The sequence below is a fragment of the Entelurus aequoreus genome, linkage group LG04 (assembly GCF_033978785.1).
Source record: "Entelurus aequoreus isolate RoL-2023_Sb linkage group LG04, RoL_Eaeq_v1.1, whole genome shotgun sequence".
In the NCBI taxonomy this organism is placed as follows: domain Eukaryota; kingdom Metazoa; phylum Chordata; class Actinopteri; order Syngnathiformes; family Syngnathidae; genus Entelurus; species Entelurus aequoreus.
The window spans coordinates 82,861,901-82,885,206 of record NC_084734.1 but is presented as its reverse complement, the minus strand read 5'-3'; the positions used below and the strand labels follow the sequence as shown (position 1 = coordinate 82,885,206).

Genomic DNA, 23,306 nt, shown 5'->3' with positions numbered 1-23,306 from the left:
GACTAATATAAGGTAAGATAAGATCATTGTCTCCCAAAACATTATTAGTTAATGAGGTCAGTAGAGACAACAATCTTAACATCATTGGTTTCAGCGAAACCTGGCTCAAACCAGACGATTTTTTTTGCGCTGAATGAGGCATCTCCTCCTAACTATACGAATGCGCATATTGCCCGTCCCCTTAAAAGGAGTGGGGGGGTCGCACTAATATACAATGAAAACCTTAACCTCAACCTAAGTAATAAATATAAATCGTTTGAGGTGCTTACTATGAGGTCTGTCGCACCGCTGTCTCTCTACCTGGCTGTTATCTACCGCCCCCCAGGGCCCTATTCAGACTTTATCAGTGAATTCTCAGAGTTTGTCGCTGATCTAGTGATGCACGGCGACAATATAATCATAATGGGGGACTTTAATATCCATATGAATACCCCATCGGACCCTCCGTGCACTATTATGTTAGATCCACTATGGACTGGACTCTCACAATATTATGCTAGATCCACTCGACGTCCATTGCACCGGTCGCCCAGGGGGGTGTCCCCACATCTGCGGTCCCCTCCAAGGTTTCTCATTGTCCCATTGGGTTGAGTTTTTCCTTGCCCTGATGTGGGATCTGAGCCGAGGATGTCGTTGTGGCTTGTGCAGCCCTTTGAGACACTCGTGATTTAGGGCTATATAAATAAACATTGATTGATTGATTGATATACGGCTTTTCATTTTTTGCGGCTCCAGACAGATTTGTCTTTTGTATTTTTGGTCCAATATGGCTCTTTCAACATTTTGGGTTGCCGACCCCTGGGCTACACTTTGAACAGGATCAATTGGAGAAAAATAGATAGTTGTTGCTGTATGTGTATGTATATACTCAGTATTCTCTACTGCAGGGGTGTCCAAACATTTTCCACTAAGGGCCGCACACTGAAAAATCAAAGCAAGCGGGGGCCATTTTCATATTTTTTATTTTAAAAACCAATACAATATATGTATAAAAAAGATACATTTAGGCCTCCACTCAGACTTGATCCCGGGGACCCCAAAAGGTTTTGGTCCAAAAAAATATTACATATGTGTCATTATTTAGTATTATTATTATTATTATTATTATTCAAGGTTTAAATCTCTAGATCAACATTAGGTCTATCTGTCAATATAACGCTTTTAAAGATTTAAGTTGTATGCCATTTTTGTCAAGGAAAACCGTGTTTTTATATGGAAAAAAACACAAAATATGCAATATTTTCCCCAATAAAATTTTAAAGTGGAATATTTGAGATTATATAATAATTGGAGTCTTAAAAAGGTCAATAACTCATAACAACATTGATTTTAATTCATTATTTTTTTGAGCAATGACACTTAAAAAAAAAAAAAGTCCCACTAAAATTATTGGGGATCCAAAAAGGTACGTTTAAAAAAATAAATCCAACATTTTTTTAAACTTTTACCACAATAGTCTCAAGATCAACTTCAGATCTATCCGTCAATTATACGTTTTATTGTTGTTTATGTTTTTTGTTTGTTCTTTTTAGGCCCTTCTTTAAAAAAACGTTGTTTTTTAAATGGCAACCAAAAAACATGCAACATTTCCCCCCCAAAATATCTCAAAGTGGAATATTTAATGTGAAGTAAATGGAGCCTTGAATAGGTCAATAATTCATAATGAAATTGATTTTGATTCATTATTATTTTTTAAAGAAAGAAACAGCCTGCATGACAGATTTGTGTTATTAGAGTAAATAATGCAACATTTTCTTGTTACATTTCACCTGTCTGCTCTTTTATACCACTTTTTATGTTTTTTATATTTTTTTCATCATATTTTTAGAATGTGCCGTGGTGCCGTTAAAAAATGACCTGCGGGCCGCAAATGGCCCCCGGGGGCCGCACTTTGGACACCCCAGCTCTACTGTATAACAAGGCATCTCTGCGATGGTGAAGATGAATCCATTTGGTGGGTGCTGATTGTAACAGATTGATATCCGTTGACAGACAACAGCAGAAAAACGCTCATTCCGTCATTCCGGGCGTGTACCTGGCTCTCTCCATGGTGTCCTTGGCCAAGTAGACGTACCAGTAGACGAGGTTGAAGAGTGCAAAGGTCAGGGGGAAGAGAATGCGGGCGTACTTATCGATGGGGCTGGTCCCCGCCAGCTGTGGAATTTGAGGAAAAGCTGAGCCCTGCTGAAGGAATATGGGCAGTGGCGGAGGCTCCGCTGGCTCACTGGGACACACTGAGTGGTTTCTCCTCTTCAGGCCCTCTTGAGGGCCGGTGGTGGACTGCTGAAAGGCAGGGGGAAACAAAATGATGTTAGCCTTTATCCAGCCGGCCGGCCAGTGTGTATACAGAGTGCAGAGTTAGTGGTGTCACGTACACCAGGATGAGAATATTGTTTGCTCCCACAGGAGCTTTCTCCCAGTTGCATTCCAACAGCCGTGTAGAACACAGCAGGCCCTCTGATGGAAGCCCATAGGATGTTAGCAGATTATCCAGGGAGGAGTGCTGGAGTTCTTCTCTCACTCGGGCTATTTTTAAAGCACGTGAGACACATCCCAAGAGGACGCCATGGTGGCTTACTGTATTAGCATGAAGCCTATAGCCACTGATGAGAGCGCTACAATGGAACATATTATTATTTAATGTCTAGTGTGCTCGGAATGGGAATACATGGAAGAAGTGGGAGGTGATTATGGAAGTTGAAAATGCATTTTTTTTTTTTTAACTCCTTTTCTGAAGCACGGCCTGTTTTCTTTGAAGCTTCCTGATCATCATTGACATTCTCAGCAGCACAGATGACAGCCGATGGCCGCCATTGGTAGTGACTATGTTAATGCAGAGGAATATCTGAGGGCGTATGTTGCTTTCACAAATGATTAGGACTAGAGATGTCCGACAATGGCTTTTTTGCCGATGTCCGATATTGTCCAACTCTTAATTACCGATTCCGATATCAACCGATACCGATATATCGTGGAATTAACACATTATTATGCTTAAAGGCCCACTGAAATGATTTTTTTTTATTTAAACGGGAATAGCAGATCCATTCTATGTGTCATACTTGATCATTTCGCGATATTGCCATATTTTTGCTGAAAGGATTTAATAGAGAAAATCGACGATAAAGTTCGCAACTTTTGCTCGCTGATAAAAAAAAGCCTTGCCTGTACCAGAAGTAGCGTGACGTCACAGGAGCTAGTATTCCTCACAATTCCCCGTTGTTTACAATGGAGCGAGAGAGATTCGGACCGAGAAAGTGACGATTACCCCATTAATTTGAGCGAGGATGAAAGATTCGTAGATGAGGAACGTTACAGTGAAGGACTTGAGAGGCAGTGATGGACGTATCTTTTTTCGCTCTGACCGTAACTTAGGTACAAGCTGGCTCATTGGATTCCACACTCTCCTTTTTTTATTGTGGATCACGGATTTGTATGTTAAACCACCCCGGATACTATATCCTTTTGAAAATGAGAGTCGAGAACGCAAAATGGACATTCAGTGCCTTTTATCTCCACGACAATAGATCGGCGAAATGCTTTAGCTACGAGCTAACGTGCTAGCATCGTGCTTTAACTGCATATAGAAACAAAAAAATAAACCTCTGACTGGAAGGATGGATAGAAAATCAACAATACTATTAAACCGTGGACATGTAAATACACGGTTAATGCTTTCCAGGCTGGCGAAGGTTAACAATGCTGTGCTAACGACGCCATTGAAGCTAACTTAGCAACTTAGCAACGGGACCTCACAGAGCTATGCTAAAAACATTAGCTCTCCACCTACGCCAGCCAGCCCTCATCTACTCATCAACACCCGTGCTCACCTGCGTTCCAGCGATCGGCAGAAGGACGAAGGACTTCACCCGATGCGTTTGGCGGCCCGGAGACGTAGGAAGTCAAGGTGAGGTCGGCGGCTAGCGCGGCTAGCGAGGCTAGCGCGGCTAGCGCGGCTAGCGCTCCAACAAAGTCCTCCTGGTTGTGTTGCTGTAGTCCGCTGCTAATACACCGATCCCACCTACAACTGTCTTCTTTGCAGCCTTCATTGTTCACTAAACAAATTGCAAAAGATGTCCAAAATACTGTGGAATTATGAAATGAAAACAGAGCTTTTTGTATAGGATTCTACGGGTACCATAACTTCCGTTACTCTGACTTCGTCACGCGCATACGTCATCATACCGCGACGTTTCAGCCGGATATTTCCCGGGAAGTTTTAAAAGTCACTTTATAAGTTAACCCGGCCGTATTGGCATGTGTTGCAATGTTAAGATTTCATCATTAATATATAAACTATCAGACTGCGTGGTCGGTAGTAGTAGGTTTCAGTAGGCCTTTAATTTTGTTGTGATGCCCCGCTGGATGCATTAAACAATGTAACAAGGTTTTCCAAAAAAAATGCCAACATGGCACTGCCATAATTATTGTTGAAGTCACAAAGTAACGTTTTTTTAACATGCCTCAAAACAGCAGCTTGGAATTTGGGACATGCTCTCCCTGAGAGAGCATGAGGAGGTTGAGGTGGGCGGGGTTGGGGGGGGGGGCGGGGTTTAGGGGGGTTGCGGGGGGTCTACACTACCGTTCAAAAGTTTGGGGTCACATTGAAATGTCCTTATTTTTGAAGGAAAAGCACTGTACTTTTCAATGAAGATAACTTTAAACTAGTCTTAACTTTAAAGAAATACACTCTATGCATTGCTAATGTGGTAAATGACTATTCTAGCTGCAAATGTCTGGTTTTTGGTGCAATATCTACATAGGTATATAGAGGCCCATTTCCAGCAACTAGGCCAGCCGGGAGACATAGTCTTCCCAACGTGTCCTGGGTCTTCCCCGTGGCCTCCTACCGGTCGGACGTGCCCGAAACACCTCCCTAGGGAGGCGTTCGGGTGGCATCCTGACCAGATGCCCGAACCACCTCATCTGGCTCCTCTCCATGTGGAGGAGCAGCGGCTTTACTTTGAGCTCCCCCCGGATGACAGAGCTTCTCACCCTATCTCTAAGGGAGAGCCCCGCCACCCGGCGGAGGAAACTCATTTCGGCCGTGATCTTGTCCTTTCGGTCATGACCCAAAGCTCATGACCATAGGTGAGGATGGGAACGTAGATCGACCGGTAAATCGAGAGCTTTGCCTTCCGGCTCAGCTCCTTCTTTACCACAACGGATCGATACAGCGTCCGCATTACTTAAGACGCCACAACGATACGCCTGTCGATCTCACGATCCACTCTTCCCTCACTCGTGAACAAGACTCCGAGGTACTTGAACTCCTCCACTTGGGGCAAGATCTCCTCCCCAACCCAACAAATGCCCGACCAGATGCCCGAACCACCTCATCTGGCTCCTCTCCATGTGGAGGAGCAGCGGCTTTACTTTGAGCTCCCCCCGGATGACAGAGCCTCTCACCCTATCTCTAAGGGAGAGCCCCGCCACCCGGCGGAGGGAACTCATTTCGGCCGCTTGTACCCGTGATCTTGTCCTTTCGGTCATGACCCAAAGCTCATGACCATAGGTGAGGATGGGAACGTAGATCGACCGGTAAATCGAGAGCTTTGCCTTCCGGCTCAGCTCCTTCTTCACCACAACGGATCGATACAGCGTCCGCATTACTGAAGACGCCACAATTATACGCCTGTCGATCTCACGATCCACTCTTCCCTCACTCGTGAACAAGACTCCGAGGTACTTGAACTCCTCCACTTGGGGCAAGATCTCCTCCCCAACCCAACAAATGCCCGACCAGATGCCCGAACCACCTCATCTGGCTCCTCTCCATGTGGAGGAGCAGCGGCTTTACTTTGAGCTCCCCCCGGATGACAGAGCTTCTCACACTATGTCTAAGGGAGAGCCCCGCCACCAGGTGGAGGAAACTCATTTCGGCCGTGATCTTGTCCGTTCGGTCATGACCCAAAGCTCATGACCATAGGTGAGGATGGGAACGTAGATGGACCGGTAAATCGAGAGCTTTGCCTTCCGGCTCAGCTCCTTCTTTACCACAACGGATCGATATAGCGTCCGCATTACTTAAGACGCCACAACGATACGCCTGTCGATCTCACGATCCACTCTTCCCTCACTCGTGAACAATACTCCGAGGTACTTGAACTCCTCAACTTGGGGCAAAATCTCCTCCCCAACCCAACAAATGCCCGACCAGATGCCCGAACCACCTCATCTGGCTCCTCTCCATGTGGAGGAGCAGCGGCTTTACTTTGAGCTCCCCCCGGATGACAGAGCTTCTCACCCTATCTCTAAGGGAGAGCCCCGCCACCCGGCGGAGGAAACTCATTTCGGCCGCTTGTACCCGTGATCTTGTCCTTTCGGTCATGACCCAAAGCTCATGACCATAGGTGAGGATGGGAACGTAGATCGACCGGTAAATCGAGAGCTTTGCCTTCCGGCTCAGCTCCTTCTTTACCACAACGGATCGATACAGCGTCCGCATTACTGAAGACGCCACAATTATACGCCTGTCGATCTCACAATCCACTCTTCCCTCACTCGTGAACAAGACTCCGAGGTACTTGAACTCCTCCACTTGGGGCAAGATCTCCTCCCCAACCCAACAAATGCCCGACCAGATGCCCGAACCACCTCATCTGGCTCCTCTCCATGTGGAGGAGCAGCGGCTTTACTTTGAGCTACCCCCGGATGACAGAGCTTCTCACCCTATCTCTAAGGGAGAGCCCCGCCACCCGGCGGAGGAAACTCATTTCGGCCGCTTGTACCCGTGATCTTGTCCTTTCGGTCATGACCCAAAGCTCATGACCATAGGTGAGGATGGGAACGTAGATCGACCGGTAAATCGAGAGCTTTGCCTTCCGGCTCAGCTCCTTCTTCACCACAACGGATCGATACAGCGTCCGCATTACTTAAGACGCCACAATTATACGCCTGTCGATCTCACGATCCACTCTTCCCTCACTCGTGAACAAGACTCCGAGGTACTTGAACTCCTCCACTTGGGGCAAGATCTCCTCCCCAACCCAACAAATGCCCGACCAGATGCCCGAACCACCTCATCTGGCTCCTCTCCATGTGGAGGAGCAGCGGCTTTACTTTGAGCTCCCCCCGGATGACAGAGCTTCTCACCCTATCTCTAAGGGAGAGCCCCGCCACCCGGCGGAGGAAACTCATTTCGGCCGCTTGTACCCGTGATCTTGTCCTTTCGGTCATGACCCAAAGCTCATGACCATAGGTGAGGATGGGAACGTAGATCGACCGGTAAATCGAGAGCTTTGCCTTTCGGCTCAGCTCCTTCTTCACCACAACGGATCAATAAAGCGTCCGCATTACTGAAGACGCCACAATTATACGCCTGTCGATCTCACGATCCACTCTTCCCTCACTCGTGAACAAGACTCCGAGGTACTTGAACTCCTCCACTTGGGGCAAGATCTCCTCCCCAACCCGGAGATGGCACTCCACCCTTTTCCGAGCGAGAACCATGGACTCGGACTTGGAGGTGCTGATTCCCATCCCAGTCGCTTCACACACGGCTGCGAACCGATCCAGTGAGAGCTGAAGATCCTGGCCAGATGAAGCCATCAGGACCACATCATCTGCAAATAGCAGAGACCAAATTCTGCAGCCACCAAACCAGATCAACACCCTGACTACGCCTAGATATTCTGTCCATAAAGGTTATGAACAGAATCGGTGACAAAGGACAGCCTTGGCGGAGTCCAACCCTCACTGGAAACGGGTCCGACTTACTGCCGGCAATGCGGACCAAGCTCTGACACTGATCATACGGGGAGCGAACCGCCACAATAAGACAGTCCTCGCAGTCCTAGCTTTGGAAAAAAAGGTTTTTATCATCTGATGAAAATTTTGTGTAAAAAGCCAATATTGGATACATTTTTGAGAAAGTCACTAGCATGAAAACTGAAGCAGTAAAGTTGGTGAAACACGTAAGTCTGTACCTAGCATAAACAATGTTTTGTTGGTGCTCACCGAAATTGTGTCGTCGTCGTCGTCACTGGCCGTCGCTAAAACCTCCAGCTTGTCTTGTCGGGCTTTCTTCTTCTTCAGGCGGTTGGCCTGCAGCGTGGCAAAGTAGTTGACAGCCGCAAACTCGACGAGGGCCGACGCCACAAAGGCGAAACACACGGCGATGAACCAGTCCATGGCTGTGGCGTAGGCTACTTTGGGCAGTGACTGGCGGGCGCTGATGCTCAGGGTGGTCATTGTTAGCACGGTGGTGATGCCTGAGGGGGAAACCAACATAAAGTGGGAGAAAATATTTTTTTCTCATCTAAAAAAAAGCAATGTTTACATCAAGTATAAGCAGATGTTTTATTATGTCTTCGCCATTTCTTACTATTGCTGGTATTATTGCCATCTGCATTATTATATGGTTTTCTACACCAAAATGTATCTATTTTATATACTTCTTCTCCAGATTTTGGCACGCTATACCTTCCACATTTTTCATCCGATTCAAACCGTTCCAACTTCAAACTGTTCGACCTATTCGGGAATCGTGGGATTTCCCTTGACAAATTCCAAAAATTCCCAGATTTCCCAGAATTCCAGGTTTTCCGGGACATTTTTCCCATTCAAAATGAATTGGCCAATTTTCAAACTTCCACCATTTCCACATTTTTAACCGATTCAAAACATTCCACCGTCAACACATTCCAACATTCTGGAATTGAAAACCCCTTTTTCCAAGTTCAAAACCATTTCAGGATTTTCCACAATTCCTGGTTTTCCAAAGCCCTATTTCCACCCTTTTTTCTGCGACAACTCCTTCCACATTTTTCAAGCCACTTCAATCGTTCCACCGTCTAAACATTTCTCTTAATTAGGACAAAAAATGAAGTTGTTTTTTTTTAACTGGAAAAATTCAAGGTTTTCCCAAAATTCAGGATTTCCGTAATACCATTTCTCAATTCAACATGTTACTACTTCAACATTTCTCGACCGATTTCAAAAATTTCTACACCAACCATTTCAACTTATTCAGATATTTCAAGTTTTTTACCTTTGTCAAAAAAAATTCCAGATTTTCCCGAAATTCCCTAATACCATTTACTACTTCAACATTTCTTGCCCAATTTAAACAATTCCAACACCAACCAATTCAGCTCATTTAGGACATTCATGCTCTTAATCATTTTCCAAAAAATCTCGCTTTTCCCAAAATTCCCAGAATTCCAGGTTTTCCGGGACATTTTTCCCATTCAAAAATGAATTGGCCATTTTTCAAACTTCCACCATTTCCACATTTTTAACCGATTCAAACCATTCCACCTTCAACACATTCCAACATTCTGGGAATTGAAAACCCCTTTTTCCAAGTTCAAAACCATTTCAGGATTTTCCACAATTCCTGGTTTTCCAAAGCCCTATTTCCACCCTTTTTTCTGGCGACTACTCTTTTCCACATTTTTCAGGCCACTTCAATCGTTCCACCGTCTAAACATTTCTCTTAATTAGGACAAAAAAATGAAGTTGTTTTTTTTTAACTGGAAATATTCCAGGTTTTCCCAAAATTCAGGAATTCCGTAATACCATTTCTCAATTCAACATGTTACTACTTCAACATTTCTCGACCGATTTGAAAATGTCAACACCAACCATTTTAACTTATTCAGATATTTCAAGTTTTTTACCTTTTTCAAAAAAAATTCCAGATTTTCCCGAAATTCCCTAATACCATTTACTACTTCAACATTTCTTGCCCAATTTAAACAATTCCAACACCAACCAATTCAGCTCATTTAGGACATTCATGCTCTTAATCATTTTCCAAAAAATCTCGCTTTTCCCAAAATTCCCAGAATTCCAGGTTTTTCGGGACATTTTTCCCATTCAAAATGAATTGGCCATTTTTCAAACTTCCACCATTTCCACATTGTTCAACCGATTCAAACCATTCCACCTTCAACACATTCCACCATCCTGGCAATTGAAAACCCCTTTTTCCAAGTTCCAAAAAATGTCAGGATTTTCCAGAATTCCTGGTTTTCCAAAGCCCTATTTCCACCCTTTTTTCTGGCGACTACTCCTTCCACATTTTTCAGGCCACTTCAATCGTTCCACCGTCTAAACATTTCTCTTAATTAGGACAAAAAATGAAGTTGTTTTTTTTTAACTGGAAAAATTCCAGGTTTTCCCAAAATTCCAGGAATTCCGTAATACCATTTCTCAATTCAACATGTTACTACTTCAACATTTTTCGACCGATTTGAAAAATTCCAACACCAACCATTTTAAATTATTCAGATATTTCATATTTTTTAACTTTTTCAAAAAAATTCCAGATTTTCCCGAAATTCCCTAATACCATTTACTACTTCAACATTTCTTGCCCTATTTAAACAATTCCAACACCAACCAATTCAGCTCATTTAGGACATTCATGCTCCTAATAATTTTCCAAAAAATCTCGCTTTTCCAAAAATTCCAACATTTCCAGGAAGTTCCCCTTGAAATGAATGGGACATTTTTCCAAGTTGCACAATTCCCACATTTTTCAACCTATTCAAACCATGTATGTATAAATCGGCTATTATTTCAGTATAAATAATATTATAATGTGGCGATTTATTTTTTTATATGCAACTGCACACATTTTACAACTTTAGTTAATTATGACAAATATTTACAGTGACAAAAAATTGACAACTGCAAAGACTAAAATATATAGTATTTAATAATGTGACCTCTACATACCTTGAACAATTCAATAACAATAATGCAGCCTTTTTGTAGTATTAAACACGTTATGTATAGTATTGATGTGAAATAACAATTTATGTATTTGATCTATGAGTTGTACTTTTGTATACAGTTTATACTTATACACTATATTATTTATTTATTTTTATTTATTTACAGACAGAGATAATTTTGTATACCATTATTGTTTCTTTTGTTAATATCAGAGTCCGTTCTGCGAAAAGGTAATCCCTAGAAGCACACAGTTTATGGACAGGGACACAGTTTAAATATACATCATCATATAATATACAAAATACAGTACAATACAATTCATTTCAAAATCTACCCACCAAATACCCATTGACAATTTCATACCAACCTACCAACAGGTTGACATTTATAAAGAAGGAATCTTTAAAACCTTCAAATCAGTCTGGATATCCTATTATTCAAAGTTGATTAAAAGTTGCATTCTGAAGATCTACGATAATCTCATCATACATACAGAGGTCAAGACCAAAATGTATATATAAATATATTTATTATAGAATTTCCTTCTCATGGATGTTATTATTTTTCCATCTAGTGGTGATAGATTATTATTGAAGTGTAAAATGGTTTAACATGGTCTTATTTTGTGCAACTTGAGGGGTGTGTTCACGTTCTAATTACAACATGCACACATGAATGGATGCATGCTTATTATTGCCTTAAATCACAGGTATCAAACTCAAGGCCTGGGGGCCAAATCTGGCCCACCACATTATTCTATGTGGCCCGCGAAAGCCTGGAAATAATATGCGTTAACAAAATGCTTAATCTTTTCTTACTAAATATATTTGTTCTTTCCCTTTTGACATTAAAAATCATGTACTGCATGCAATTGCATATATTTTTAAAATTCAATATTATCAAAATCAAAATATTATACTATCATGTATTCCAAAAATATTTTTTGTTAAAATAAAGATAAATACTGTACTTAAATGTATGCTTGACTTATGATTTCAAAACAAATTATCAATCAAATTGTAGTCTGTAAAATTGACAATAGATTTTACGGTTAAATTCCCTTTTTTTAACCGTAAAATCAACTTTCGTACTATTTTTTTTTTTTCATATACAGTAAGACACAAAACAAAACAAAAAAAACATTAAAACAACAAGATTTAACAGTAAAAAAAAAAAAAAACTGGCAGCTCTGTTGCTTGAATTTTACCACTAAAAACAGTGGTGTTGTTTTTCCATTCAATTCCATTTATTCAAATTTTTTATATGCTTTAAAAAAAAAAATACTGCTTTTACTGTAAAATTCCGGTGACTGAGCTGCCAGTTTTTAAAGTAAAATTAAAAAAATGTTTTGCAGCTTATGTAAAAAAAAAATGGTTAATGTATTATATATATACACATGTATATTCATATATTACTCATTGTTAAAAGCGGCCCTCTGAGGGCAACCCTAACTGCGATGTGGCCCTCAATGAAAACAAGTTTGACAACCCTGCCCTAAATGATAGCGCAGGTAACATACCGGCCACTGTACGTGCAGGAACGGACTCCTTATTGATCCAGAAAGAAACTTGTGACAGCACAACAACCATGATAAGCGGGATGTACGTCTGGATGAGGTAATATCCCAGCTTCCTCTGCAGGTGGAAATGGACCACCTGCACGGAGTAGTGACCTGTAAGATAAACAGCATGTGTGAAGACAGCAGCCCTGAGGGACAGAGCGGGGGTGAGTGCACAATCAATGCCCTTGCTTGCTCTTGAAACTAAATAACTGCCGGGGCATAGAGCTACAGTATATAGAAACTGTTGGGATTGCACTAACATCGCACATCAAAAGGACGGAGAGAGTGCAAGAGAGAGGATGTGACCTCCAGTGTCATTATGCGCGACGTTGCTCTGTCTAAACCAGATTAAAAGAAAAAAAATTGTCTGGGGGGCCAATGAATGTGTGTTTAAATTATATGTACACAATTAGCTGTAAAAATCTGCACTGCAAAAACTGAAATCTAAGTAAGATGAAATATCTCAAATATATTTTCTGTCTGATAAGATAATTCTTCTCACTAAGCAGATTTTATGTTAGAGTGTTTTACTTGTTTTAAGGGTTTTGGTCCTAAATGATCTCAGTAAGATATACTAAAATACTTGAATTTCAGTGTTCTGGAGGCTATCCAGTAGATGGCAGTATTGTCCTGTTTAAGAGTGTCACAACATTGCTGTTTACGGCAGACGAACTGCTTTACGGTAGACTAAACGTGACTGCTGTTGTTGTGTGTTGTTACCGCGCTGGGAGGACGTTAATGAAACTGCCTAACAATAAACCCACATAAGAAACCAAGAACTCGCCCTCGATCATTCTACAGTTATGACGTCATTGGGCAGGCAAGCTGTTTATATTGTGGGAAAGCGGACGTGAGAACAGGCTGTCTCCACTCAGGTCCGCACTGAGCTGGAGGGGGCGTGGCCTCCATGCTCCGGCTGAATACCGGGAGTTTGTCGGGAGAAAATTTCTGCCGGGAGGTTATAGGGAGAGGCGCTGAATACCGGGAGTCTCCCACTAAAAACGGGAGGGTTGGCAAGTATGAATCAGAGGCAGGTGGAACTAATCGGCAGTCATGGCAACTGAAACACAAACCCAGCGGTGCAGAAAACTTAGGTAGTCAAAACTAATAGAACAAAACATGATCCGGGCAACGGATCGTAACACAAAAGCGCAGACTTCAACCATTGAAATAATTTCTATAGTTCAAGACTTACGGTAATTTAAAAACTGCACTGCACATCATAATGGCGGCTACAGTTTTGATGTTAAAGGTCTAAAAAAAAATAATGTAGAACGTCCGACGGGCCGGATTGAAAATCTTAATGGGCCGTATTTTGCCCCGGTCCGGTCTAAACACATGCATGCTTTAACAGACCATATTACCACACACACACACACACACACACACACACACACACACACACACACACACACACACACACACACATTCTCTGCCTGCTTTATAAATGAATGACTGACAGATCAGTCTTTTTTCAGGATTTTGCAAGGTTCCTACAGCGGGACAACATTTCTTCATGATGGTGAAAAGACAAAACGCTCCCGCACGTTGCCATCTTTCCTCAGTGTGAATTGCTTCCCGAGACCTTCAAAAGCCTGTACAGTCGCTGCTGAAGGCACGCCATTAGGCCCGACCACATGACATATTATGGAGAGGCGCCCGATACATTACAGTTAGCTCTCAAGCCAAAATAGCAAGCTTTGCACTTACTTGAAGGCAGCAAGACCCACAAAGACACAACAAGTGAAGGCTTGGTGAATCACCCACACACGGAACCAGGGCCCCTACCCATACGCAGATCGTGCACTGTGTACATTTTGCAAGAATACGCGCATGTAAATGTCAATCAATGATTTACAGGGCGGTTTATACGAAATTTTACCGCAAACCAGTTCCTAGCCTCTTTTCTGCTCCGTCAGTGATAAGAATATAGTGGTAAGTTTCCCCAGCATTGTGTTAGTACTGGGCTCCAAAGCAGAAATACTTGGTTCGAATACCAGCTGGACAGGTGTTGGGAAAATATGTACATTTATGTTATAAAGGAGGGATATGTAATCATTTAAAGTCAAGTCATCATTAAATGACCCTGATATGTCGAAAGGCATTAATAAATCATGTTATTTTCCAATACCTCTATAACTGATAACAGTAGTTCAGTCGGGATATGCTCATTTCAAAATTAGATTTACAGCCCCGAAATCTTGTTATTGTTTTCATTTCTACCGTTTGACCAATTAGAAAGTCTGTGAGTGTGTCACATCCAGGTTGTCAGTTACGCACCGCCACCTTCGTCTGGCTACTGCCACTGGTAAAGTTACTAAACATGTCAGACCTTAGTAAAACCAAAAGGCGTCGTTACGATTCTCAACTTATTCACGACAAAGCCAGGAACAAAACGAGGATTTGATGCCTTTGAAAGATGGAGACGATTGAAGGCAGTGAAGATTTTTTTATCTGAAGCCAAACTTGCTAATTTCCTCCTTCATAGGTAAGTAAGGCATTTATGTTTTCTCATTACTTGTAATAAATGGAAATGGCCATTTCGTATGTAAACTATATTGTCCAATACAGTCTATGATCTTGTCCAACAAAGCTAGTATGTTCCTGCAACGAATGCTTAGCATGCTAGCCCGGTCAATGACACATCGACATATAAGCTAATGTGTGCCCGTTAGCCTGTATGTCGATGTGTCATCCAACTGAGAGGGCAAAATATATTTTCGACGAATAAAACCTATGTGGATATGGGTAGTGTCAGTACCTATTTCGTTCTCAATATGCCGACACGCTGAGGAAATGGGTTCCAACATTAGCACGGCTGTCGTGGCAATGTGAAACGTACGGAGACAGCCAAATCACATGATAAAAGAATTCCTCATTCGTGTTTGCATATTATGGACTACATGTACAAAGTTATATGGCAATCTGAAACGTTTGAAACAGTAGCCTATAGGCATACCTTGGTAAAATGTCTCCACTTTAGGTTTGGGATAACGAAGCATGCTGTACTTATTTTCAACAGTATAACCATTGCTAGTGTTGGTTGTAGTTTGTTTTAGTCTTTGTTTTCTGATAGTACTGACAATAACCATATGATTGCCATTTGTTGTGATATTGTACGCAGGCATGATGTGGCGGGGGCGGTATAGCTCGGTTGGTAGAGCGGCCGTGCCAGCAACTTGAGGGTTGCAGGTTCGATCCCCGCTTCCGCCATCCTAGTCACTGCCGTTGTGTCCTTGGGCAAGACACTTTACCCACCTGCTCCCAGTGCCACCCACACTGGTTTGAATGTAACTTAGATATTGGGTTTCACTATGTAAAGCGCTTTGAGTCACTTGAGAAAAAGCGCTATATAAATGTAATTCACTAATTCACATGTACTTCTTCCCCGACGGACTAGAAGAGAGACGCTGCACTCCCGTGAACTTCGACAAAAAGTGAGTAATTTGCTTGAAGTACAGGAAAGAAAATGCAACAAAATTATCAATCCCATCATGCCAGTATCGCACTGATACCAATACCCACCTCGGTCACTGTTTGTACAAGCAATGTTATGCACTTTAAATCTATGCATAATTTATGTTTGTTTTTCTTAAATTCAGCTTTATTTTGTTCTTATTACAATACTGCTTACAAAATGTACTATTGTGCTGATGTAACATGTTGTTGTACATGTACTGTAAATATCAATCTGTGGAGTGTGCCTGGTACCTGTGTTTGACTTGAAAACCTCGCTGGACAAAGTCTGTCCCACAAGGTCATACTGCAATAGACTTATGGACTCTTTGGGACAGTCCACAGACGCTACCGGCCCCTTCCTCCAGGTGAAGATGATTTCACTGCTGGTGTAGGCGTCTGAAAAGTCAGTTTTGTTTTACAAGAAAAGTGAATATTCCTTTTACTCATGGTGTTGACTGTGACTGTTAACAATGTGTGTTACTCACAGCTTCCAAACCTGAGAGGACAAGTGTGACCATCCATGGGGAAGTCCATAAGCCACATTGGACACTCTGCACTTATTGTCAGCCTGACAACCAGAAGTCAAACAGGAGTCAATTGGTTGTTGCCCATGAATAACAACCTATGCGACGTATACTGTAGGCTCACTTCATCGTGTAGAGGACGGTTCCGTTTTGCATGATACGGAAAAGCTTGTTAGGTGTGGTCATGTTGTGGGAAATGGACCTTCTGGAGTTACGGAAGAACGTGTCCGGTGTCCAGATATTGTCTACCATTAGGTTGTTCAACCGCAGGATTTCAATGGGACCCTCAAATTTAAGCCTTTCGTCAACCCACATCTGTCGAAAGAACATGTCCATGGTGTATTCCTGGAATACAAGGCGGTGGTACGTTTTTCAGTGGGATAAAATAAACACAACACTAACAATCCACACACCAGCATGCATCATAACACCATAAGGACATTTCAACTTTCTCCACTTGGAGAAACAAGACCGGCCAACGACAGTTGCTTGTCACTCATTAGATAAGCATGAATCAGTCCATTAAGCGCTCTGTGGCTGACATGTTGTCATATTGATTCAGAAGCCATCAGTAATGGCGTTATAGAGCTGGTCAAACCGATTAGAGCTCATTAGGTGGTCTCATGGCAGGATGCCCAAAAGGCAGGCAGTCATTGGTCGCTGTCATGCTTCTTTTTTTTTTTTGTCTCACACTACTGTCACCTCGGGTTGTAACGGGCAGGGCATCCTCACAGTTCTTTGCGTATCTCGGTATCAAAGACACGGTTTGGTCAATTTCGGTACAGACAGGAAGTGAGCAAAATGCAAAACGTATGCTTAGCTATTGTGTTCACTGATTATTATAATTTTAGTCACAATACCCGGGCTTGTGGAGGCGTACTGAGTGGAAAATCTTACAGCGCTTTTTGGTTCAGTACAGTTTCGATCCAAATACACGTACACTACCGTTCAAAAGTTTGGGGTCACATTGAAATATCCTTATTTTTGAAGGAAAAGCACTGTACTTTTCAATGACGATAACTTTAAACTAGTCTTAACTTGAAAGAAATACACTCTATACATTGCTAATGTGGTAAATGACTATTCTAGCTGCAAATGTCTGGTTTTTGGTGCAATATCTACATAGGTGTATAGAGGCCCATGTCCAGCAACTATCACTCCAGTGTTCTAATGGTACAATGTGTTTGCTCATTGGCTCAGAAGGCTAATTGATGATTAGAAAACCCTTGTGCAATCATGTTCACACATCTGAAAACACTTTAGCTCGTTACAGAAGCTACAAAACGGACCTTCCTTTGAGCAGATTGAGTTTCTGGAGCATCACATTTGTGGGGTCAATTAAACGCTCAAACTGGCCAGAAAAAGAGAACTTTCATCTGAAACTCGACAGTCTATTCTTGTTCTTAGAAATGTATGCTATTCCACAAAATTGTTTGGGTGACCCCAAACTTTTGAACGGTAGTGTATACGGTCACCACATCTCCTCGTACCATCTCAACATCTGACACAGGTCCGAAACTTGTGACAAAGATGTCTGTTTTCACTTCAGTAATACCACCTGCAACACAAATCAAAATTGCACAATAATACAAGATAGAGCAAATCATGTGCATTTTGTACGCAAGGTTTCCATGCGTACCTCCTGATCCAGGTCGTAGTCTGTTGTCATAACCATCCAAGAGTCGATCCAGAATGCGAGTGATGTTGTCCGAGTAAATCTTTTCATTTGCGTTCCCGTTAGCGAGACTGGAAATAACACGACACAATATTTAATGTTTAAAGTGTCCGGCATTTGATTGACCAGACTTACCTTATCCCACAGATACAGGCAAGAAGGCAGTACAGGAAAAAGATGGCCATCTTTATTAATAAATGCTCGACAAAGTCTTCTTTTTGATTACATATAATTAAAAAAAATAGGTATGTAAAAAGGAGCAGAAAATAGTTACGTTCCTTTTGGTGCTGTGACCTGTACTTGTGCATAAGGGCACTATGGACATCAGGAAAGGACTAGTAATCCAATTAACAGATTAGGAAATCCTTTAGACCAGGGGTGTCCAAACTTTTTCCACTGAGGGCTGCACACGGAAAAATTTAAGCATGCAGGGGCCATTTTGATATTTTTCATTTTCAAACCATAACAAAATCTATGCATTTTTTATTTATTTTACCTTTAGGGGTCCCGGGGACCATAAAGGGTCTCAAGTCATTAAAATGTTAAAAATAAATCAGATTATTATTTTTTTATTATTATTTAACGCTTACAGTAAATCTCTATATCAACTTCAAGTTGATATAAAGTAATACAAATTTTAAAAAATGTTTTATGGCTTTTCTGTTAAAAAAAAAACTTAGTTTTTTTATAGTAAAACTGAAATTTGCAGTATTTAGTAATAAAAGCCCTAAAAGATCAATAATGCAGGACACCATTGATTTTAATTATTTCATATTTTTGAGTAATCACAGTGAAAAGATAAATAAAAAATCACTTAATATATTTGGGATCCAAAAGGTGCCCCACTCATAAAGTGATACATTGTTATTAGGTTTTTCTTTTACTTTCAACACTTAAGTTACGAGATCAACTTCAGATATATCTGTCCATTTTATGCTGGAACTATTATTTTGTTTGTTTTATGCACTTTTGTCAAAGAAAACTTTGATGTTTTTATATGGCTACTACACAATATATGCAATATTTACCACATAAAACATTTTAAAGTGAAATATTTGAAGTATTTGGAGCCCTGAAAATATTTCATTATAACATGGATTTTTTTTTCATTATTTTTTTTTTTTTGAGCAATGGCAAAAAAAGAAAAATGAAGAAAGACAAAAGGAAAAAAAACAGCCTGCATGGCAGCTTTTGTGTCAACATTGCAACTTTTTCTCGTTAGATTTCACTTTATTCCACTTTTTTTAATGTTCTTTTTTATTTTTACAATAGTATTTCCAGAATGTGTGGCGGGCCGGTAAACAATTAGCTGCGGGCCGCAAATGGCCCCCGGGCCGCACTTTGGACACCCCTGCTTTAGACAAACGGTGCATTCTTTTGGATCCATAAGCAACAATCAGATGGGTGATACACCTTGATTGGTCAAAATGAGATACCAAGTAAAAGTAAGCTTTAAAAAGTTTAAAACCCTTCTTTCATTGATCTTAACAAGGCTGTGTCGTTTATAATGGACACTAGATGGCGCTCCGGCATTAATGCCCTACAGTCCAGTATTAGAGATGCGATGTATGGCTCTTTGACGGGAGTCGGATCTTGAAGAGTCGTTTCTTTAAAAGAGCTGTTCAAAAGACTGGCTCGTTCTTATATTCATTCTTTTAGTAACTTGTTTTCATCTTAACTAACTTGTTTTCACCAATGAATGAATCAACCACTCGTGGGAGTAATAAGCTAAAAGTTTGGTCAATAAATCAAAATGTATACATTACAGCAATACAGATACTATTGGTGAAAATGATTGTAAAATATTGGTAGTAATTTAATTTGGCTTTTGTTTTCAGAAATATTCCACAAGATGGTGCCATTTCCCCGTTGTTTGACGATGACGTCACGAAGTCCGCTTTACATTGTCATCTTTAGTCTACGTTTCCTTTGGCTTTTGTTCATTTTGGGTTGTTTTACAGTTGCTGATATTTATTTATAAATCTAAATACAGCGGCTAAAAGGCCGTATTTGTAATAAAAGGCTAAAAAGTTCAGGTTTTTAGTATAACTCCTTCTTTAAGATAATAGTTTATAATTAGTACAAAGGTTTAACTAACATGTGTACAAGGATATTTCACATGTCTTTACTGTGTATATAATTGAACAGTGTTTATGTTGTGTACAAGGTGTATTTATAATATGTTGTGCAAAGAAAATTTCATAATTTTTGGAAGCTCATCTTGTATTTGACATTAGGCGCAATAAGTGTTGATTGATTGTTTGATTGATTGAAACTTGTATTAGTAGATTGCACAGTACAGTACATATTCCGTACAATTGACCACTAAATGGTAACACCCGAATACATTTTTCAACTTGTTTTAAGTCGGGGTCCACGTAATTCAATTCATGGTACAAATATATACTATCATCATAATACAGTCATCACACATGTTAATCATCAGAGTGTATACATTGAATTATTTACATTATTTAGTAGGGCTGTGAATCTTTGGGTGTCCCACGATTCGATTCAATATCGATTCTTGGGGTCACGATTCGATTCAAAATCGATTTTTTTTTTTTTCAATTCAACACGATTCTCGATTCAAAAACGATTTTTTTTTCCCGATTCAAAAGGATTCTCTATTCATTGAATACATAGGATTTCAGCAGGATCTACCCCAGTCTGCTGACATGCAAGCAGAGTAGTAGATTTTTGTAAAAAGCTTTTATAATTGTAAAGGACAATGTTTTATCAACTGATTGCAATAATGTAAATTTGTTTTAACAAAAAAGGGACAAGCGGTAGAAAATGGATGGATAGATATTAAATGTACCAAAAATATGACTTATTTTATCTTTGTGAAAATATTGGACACAGTGTGTTGTCAAGCTTATGCGATGCAAGTGTAAGCCACTGTGACACTATTGTTCATTTATTTTATTTTTTTATAAATGTCTAATGATAATGTCAATGAGGGATTTTTAATCACTGCTATGTTGAAATTGTAACTAATATTGATACTGTTGTTGATAATATTCATTTTTGTTTCACTACTTTTGGTTTGTTCTGTGTCGTGTTTGTGTCTCCTCTCAATTGCTCTGTTCATTGCAGTTCTGAGTGTTGCTGGGTCGGGTTTGCTTTTGGAATTGGATTGCATTGTTATGGTATTGCTGTGTATTGTTTTGTTGGATTGATTAATTTAAAAAAAATTAAAAAAATTAAAAAAAATTAATAAAAAAATTAATCGATTTTTTTTAAAAATGAGAATCGATTCTGAATCGCACAACGTGAGAATCGCGATTCGAATTCGAATTATTATTATTATTATTATTATTTACATTATTCAACTTCAGCCCTAAACCCTTTCGGTCTGCAACATTTTCTATTTATGAATGTACAACTGTTTGTTTATGTAAAACTGTTTGTTTTTTTTGTTGACCACTGACCGAAGAAATAATAAACTAACTAACTAACTAACTAACTAACTAACTAACTAACTAACTAACTAACTAACTAACTAACTAACGTTCTGCGCCATCTTGGACAATCCTGCCCACCCACTCCACCTGACAATTAAGGGACAGCGGAGCTCATACTCCAACAGGCTCCTTCAACTTCCTTCCCGCACTGTGCGATTCAAGAGCTCCTTCATTCCGTACTCCATCCAGCTGTATAATTACTCGCCATACAGCAATAGACGACATCTGCCTATTACCTGACACCTGACATCTTAGCTACTTCTCTTAGTTTATAATGTTTATAATGTCTATTTTCTATTTCCTGCAGGACCTGCTCTCTATTTTATGCTGCTGCTGTCATATATACTGTATATACTGTAATATTGTACATGGTCATTGGTTTATATTGTATATATGTAATAGACATAATATAATATATCTGTATATAAATTATTCTGTACACATATTATGTATATATTCGTATATATGTTAGATTTTTTTATAGCTATATTAGTCTATTTCAGGGGTCACCTACGCGGTGCCCGCGGGCACCAGGTAGCCTGTAAGGACCAGATGAGTAGCCCGCCGGCCTGTTCTAAAAATAGCTCAAATAGCATCACTTACCAGTGAGCTGCCTCTATTTTTTTTATTTTTTTTATTTACTAGCAAGCTGGTCTCGCTTTGCTTGACATTTTTAATTCTAAGAGAGACAAAACTCAAATAGAATTTGAAAAGCCAAGAAAATATTTTAAAGACTTGGTCTTCACTTGTTTAAATAAATTCATTATTTTTTTTACTTTGCTTCTTATAACTTTCAGAAAGACAATTCTAGAGATAAAATACAACCTTAAAAATGATTTTAGGATTTTTAAACATATATACCTTTTTACCTTTTAAATTCCTTCCTCTTCTTTCCTGACAATTTAAATCAATGTTCAAGTAAATGTATTTTTTTTAATTGTAAAGAATAATAAATACATTTTAATTTAATTCTTCATTTTAGCTTCTGTTTTTTCGACGAATAATATTTGTGAAATATTTCTTCAAACTTATTATGATTAAAATTCAAAAAAAATATTCTGGCAAATCTACAAAATCTGTAGAATCAAATTTAAATCTTATTTCAAAGTCTTTTGAATTTCTTTTAAAATTTTTGTTCTGGAAAATCTAGAAGAAATAATGATTTGTCTTTGTTAGAAATATAGCTTGGTCCAATTTGTTATATATTCTAACAAAGTGTAGATTGGATTTTAACCTATTTAAAACATGTCATCAAAATTCTAAAATGAATCTTAATCAGGAAAAATTACTAATGATGTTCCATAAATTATTTTTTTTATTTTTTCAAAAAGATTCGAATCAGCTAGTTTTTCTCTTCTTTTTTTTGTTTGAATTTTGAATTTTATAGAGTCGAAATTGAAGATAAACTATGTTTCAAAATTTAATTGTCATTTTTTTCGTGTTTTCTCCTCTTTTAAACCGTTCAATTGAGTGTAAATATCATTAATTATTAATAATAACATATAGTTAAAGGTAAATTGAGCAAATTGGCTATTTTTGGCAATTTATTTAAGTGTGTATCAAACTGGTAGCCCTTCGCATTAATCAGTACCCAAGAAGTAGCTCTTGGTTTCAAAAAGGTTGGTGACCCCTGGTCTATTTATACCTGCATTGTCCTTTCCATCCTTACACTTTCCATCATTGTAACTGAGCTACTGTGTTGAACAATTTCCCTTGTGGATCATTAAAGTTTGTCTAAGTCTAATAGGAGTCGTCCACAGACGACTCCTATTAGACTTAAACTCGGTCATGTCATTACTCCTTCAATAAATAAAGCCAAAACATGCTAATAGTAATTCTTCTTATGGTTCTAAGGGGGCAGCGTGGGCAATGTTCGTATAGAACGGCTCTCAAACGAACAAATTACGACTGCAAATCGGTTCTCATCGGTCACT

General features: G+C 39.9%; 1 protein-coding gene across 2 annotated transcripts; it reads right to left on the bottom strand.

Annotated features, from left to right (window-relative positions):
• Positions 1-225: 225 nt before the first annotated feature.
• gabra6a (gamma-aminobutyric acid type A receptor subunit alpha6a) lies at positions 226-18,224 on the bottom strand. Of its 2 annotated transcripts, none has more exons than XM_062045869.1 (9): positions 18,041-18,224; positions 17,870-17,976; positions 17,721-17,788; positions 16,355-16,575; positions 16,192-16,274; positions 15,959-16,102; positions 12,206-12,358; positions 7,960-8,213; positions 226-2,280 (listed from the first exon to the last, which is right to left on the bottom strand). In XM_062045869.1, the coding sequence occupies exons 1-9, from the start codon at positions 18,211-18,213 to the stop codon at positions 2,011-2,013; spliced, it is 1,473 nt and encodes a 490-aa protein (XP_061901853.1). In that variant the 5' UTR covers positions 18,214-18,224; the 3' UTR covers positions 226-2,010. The 2 variants fall into 2 exon arrangements, with proteins under 2 accessions (XP_061901853.1, XP_061901852.1); XM_062045868.1 differs by having other exon boundaries at positions 226-2,283; positions 18,041-18,223.
• Between the last annotated feature and the right edge of the window lie 5,082 nt (positions 18,225-23,306).

Coding starts and splice junctions, on each gene's coding strand:
- gabra6a (XM_062045868.1), bottom strand. CDS start 18,213: ATGCACAAGTACAGGTCACAGCACCAAAAGGAACGTAACTATTTTCTG. Junction 16,576..17,720: donor CTGTGTCAGATGTTGAGATG/GTACGAGGAGAT, acceptor CTTGTATTCCAG/GAATACACCATGGACATGTT. Junction 8,214..12,205: donor TCCTGCACGTACAGTGGCCG/GTATGTTACCTG, acceptor TTTCCCCCTCAG/GCATCACCACCGTGCTAACA.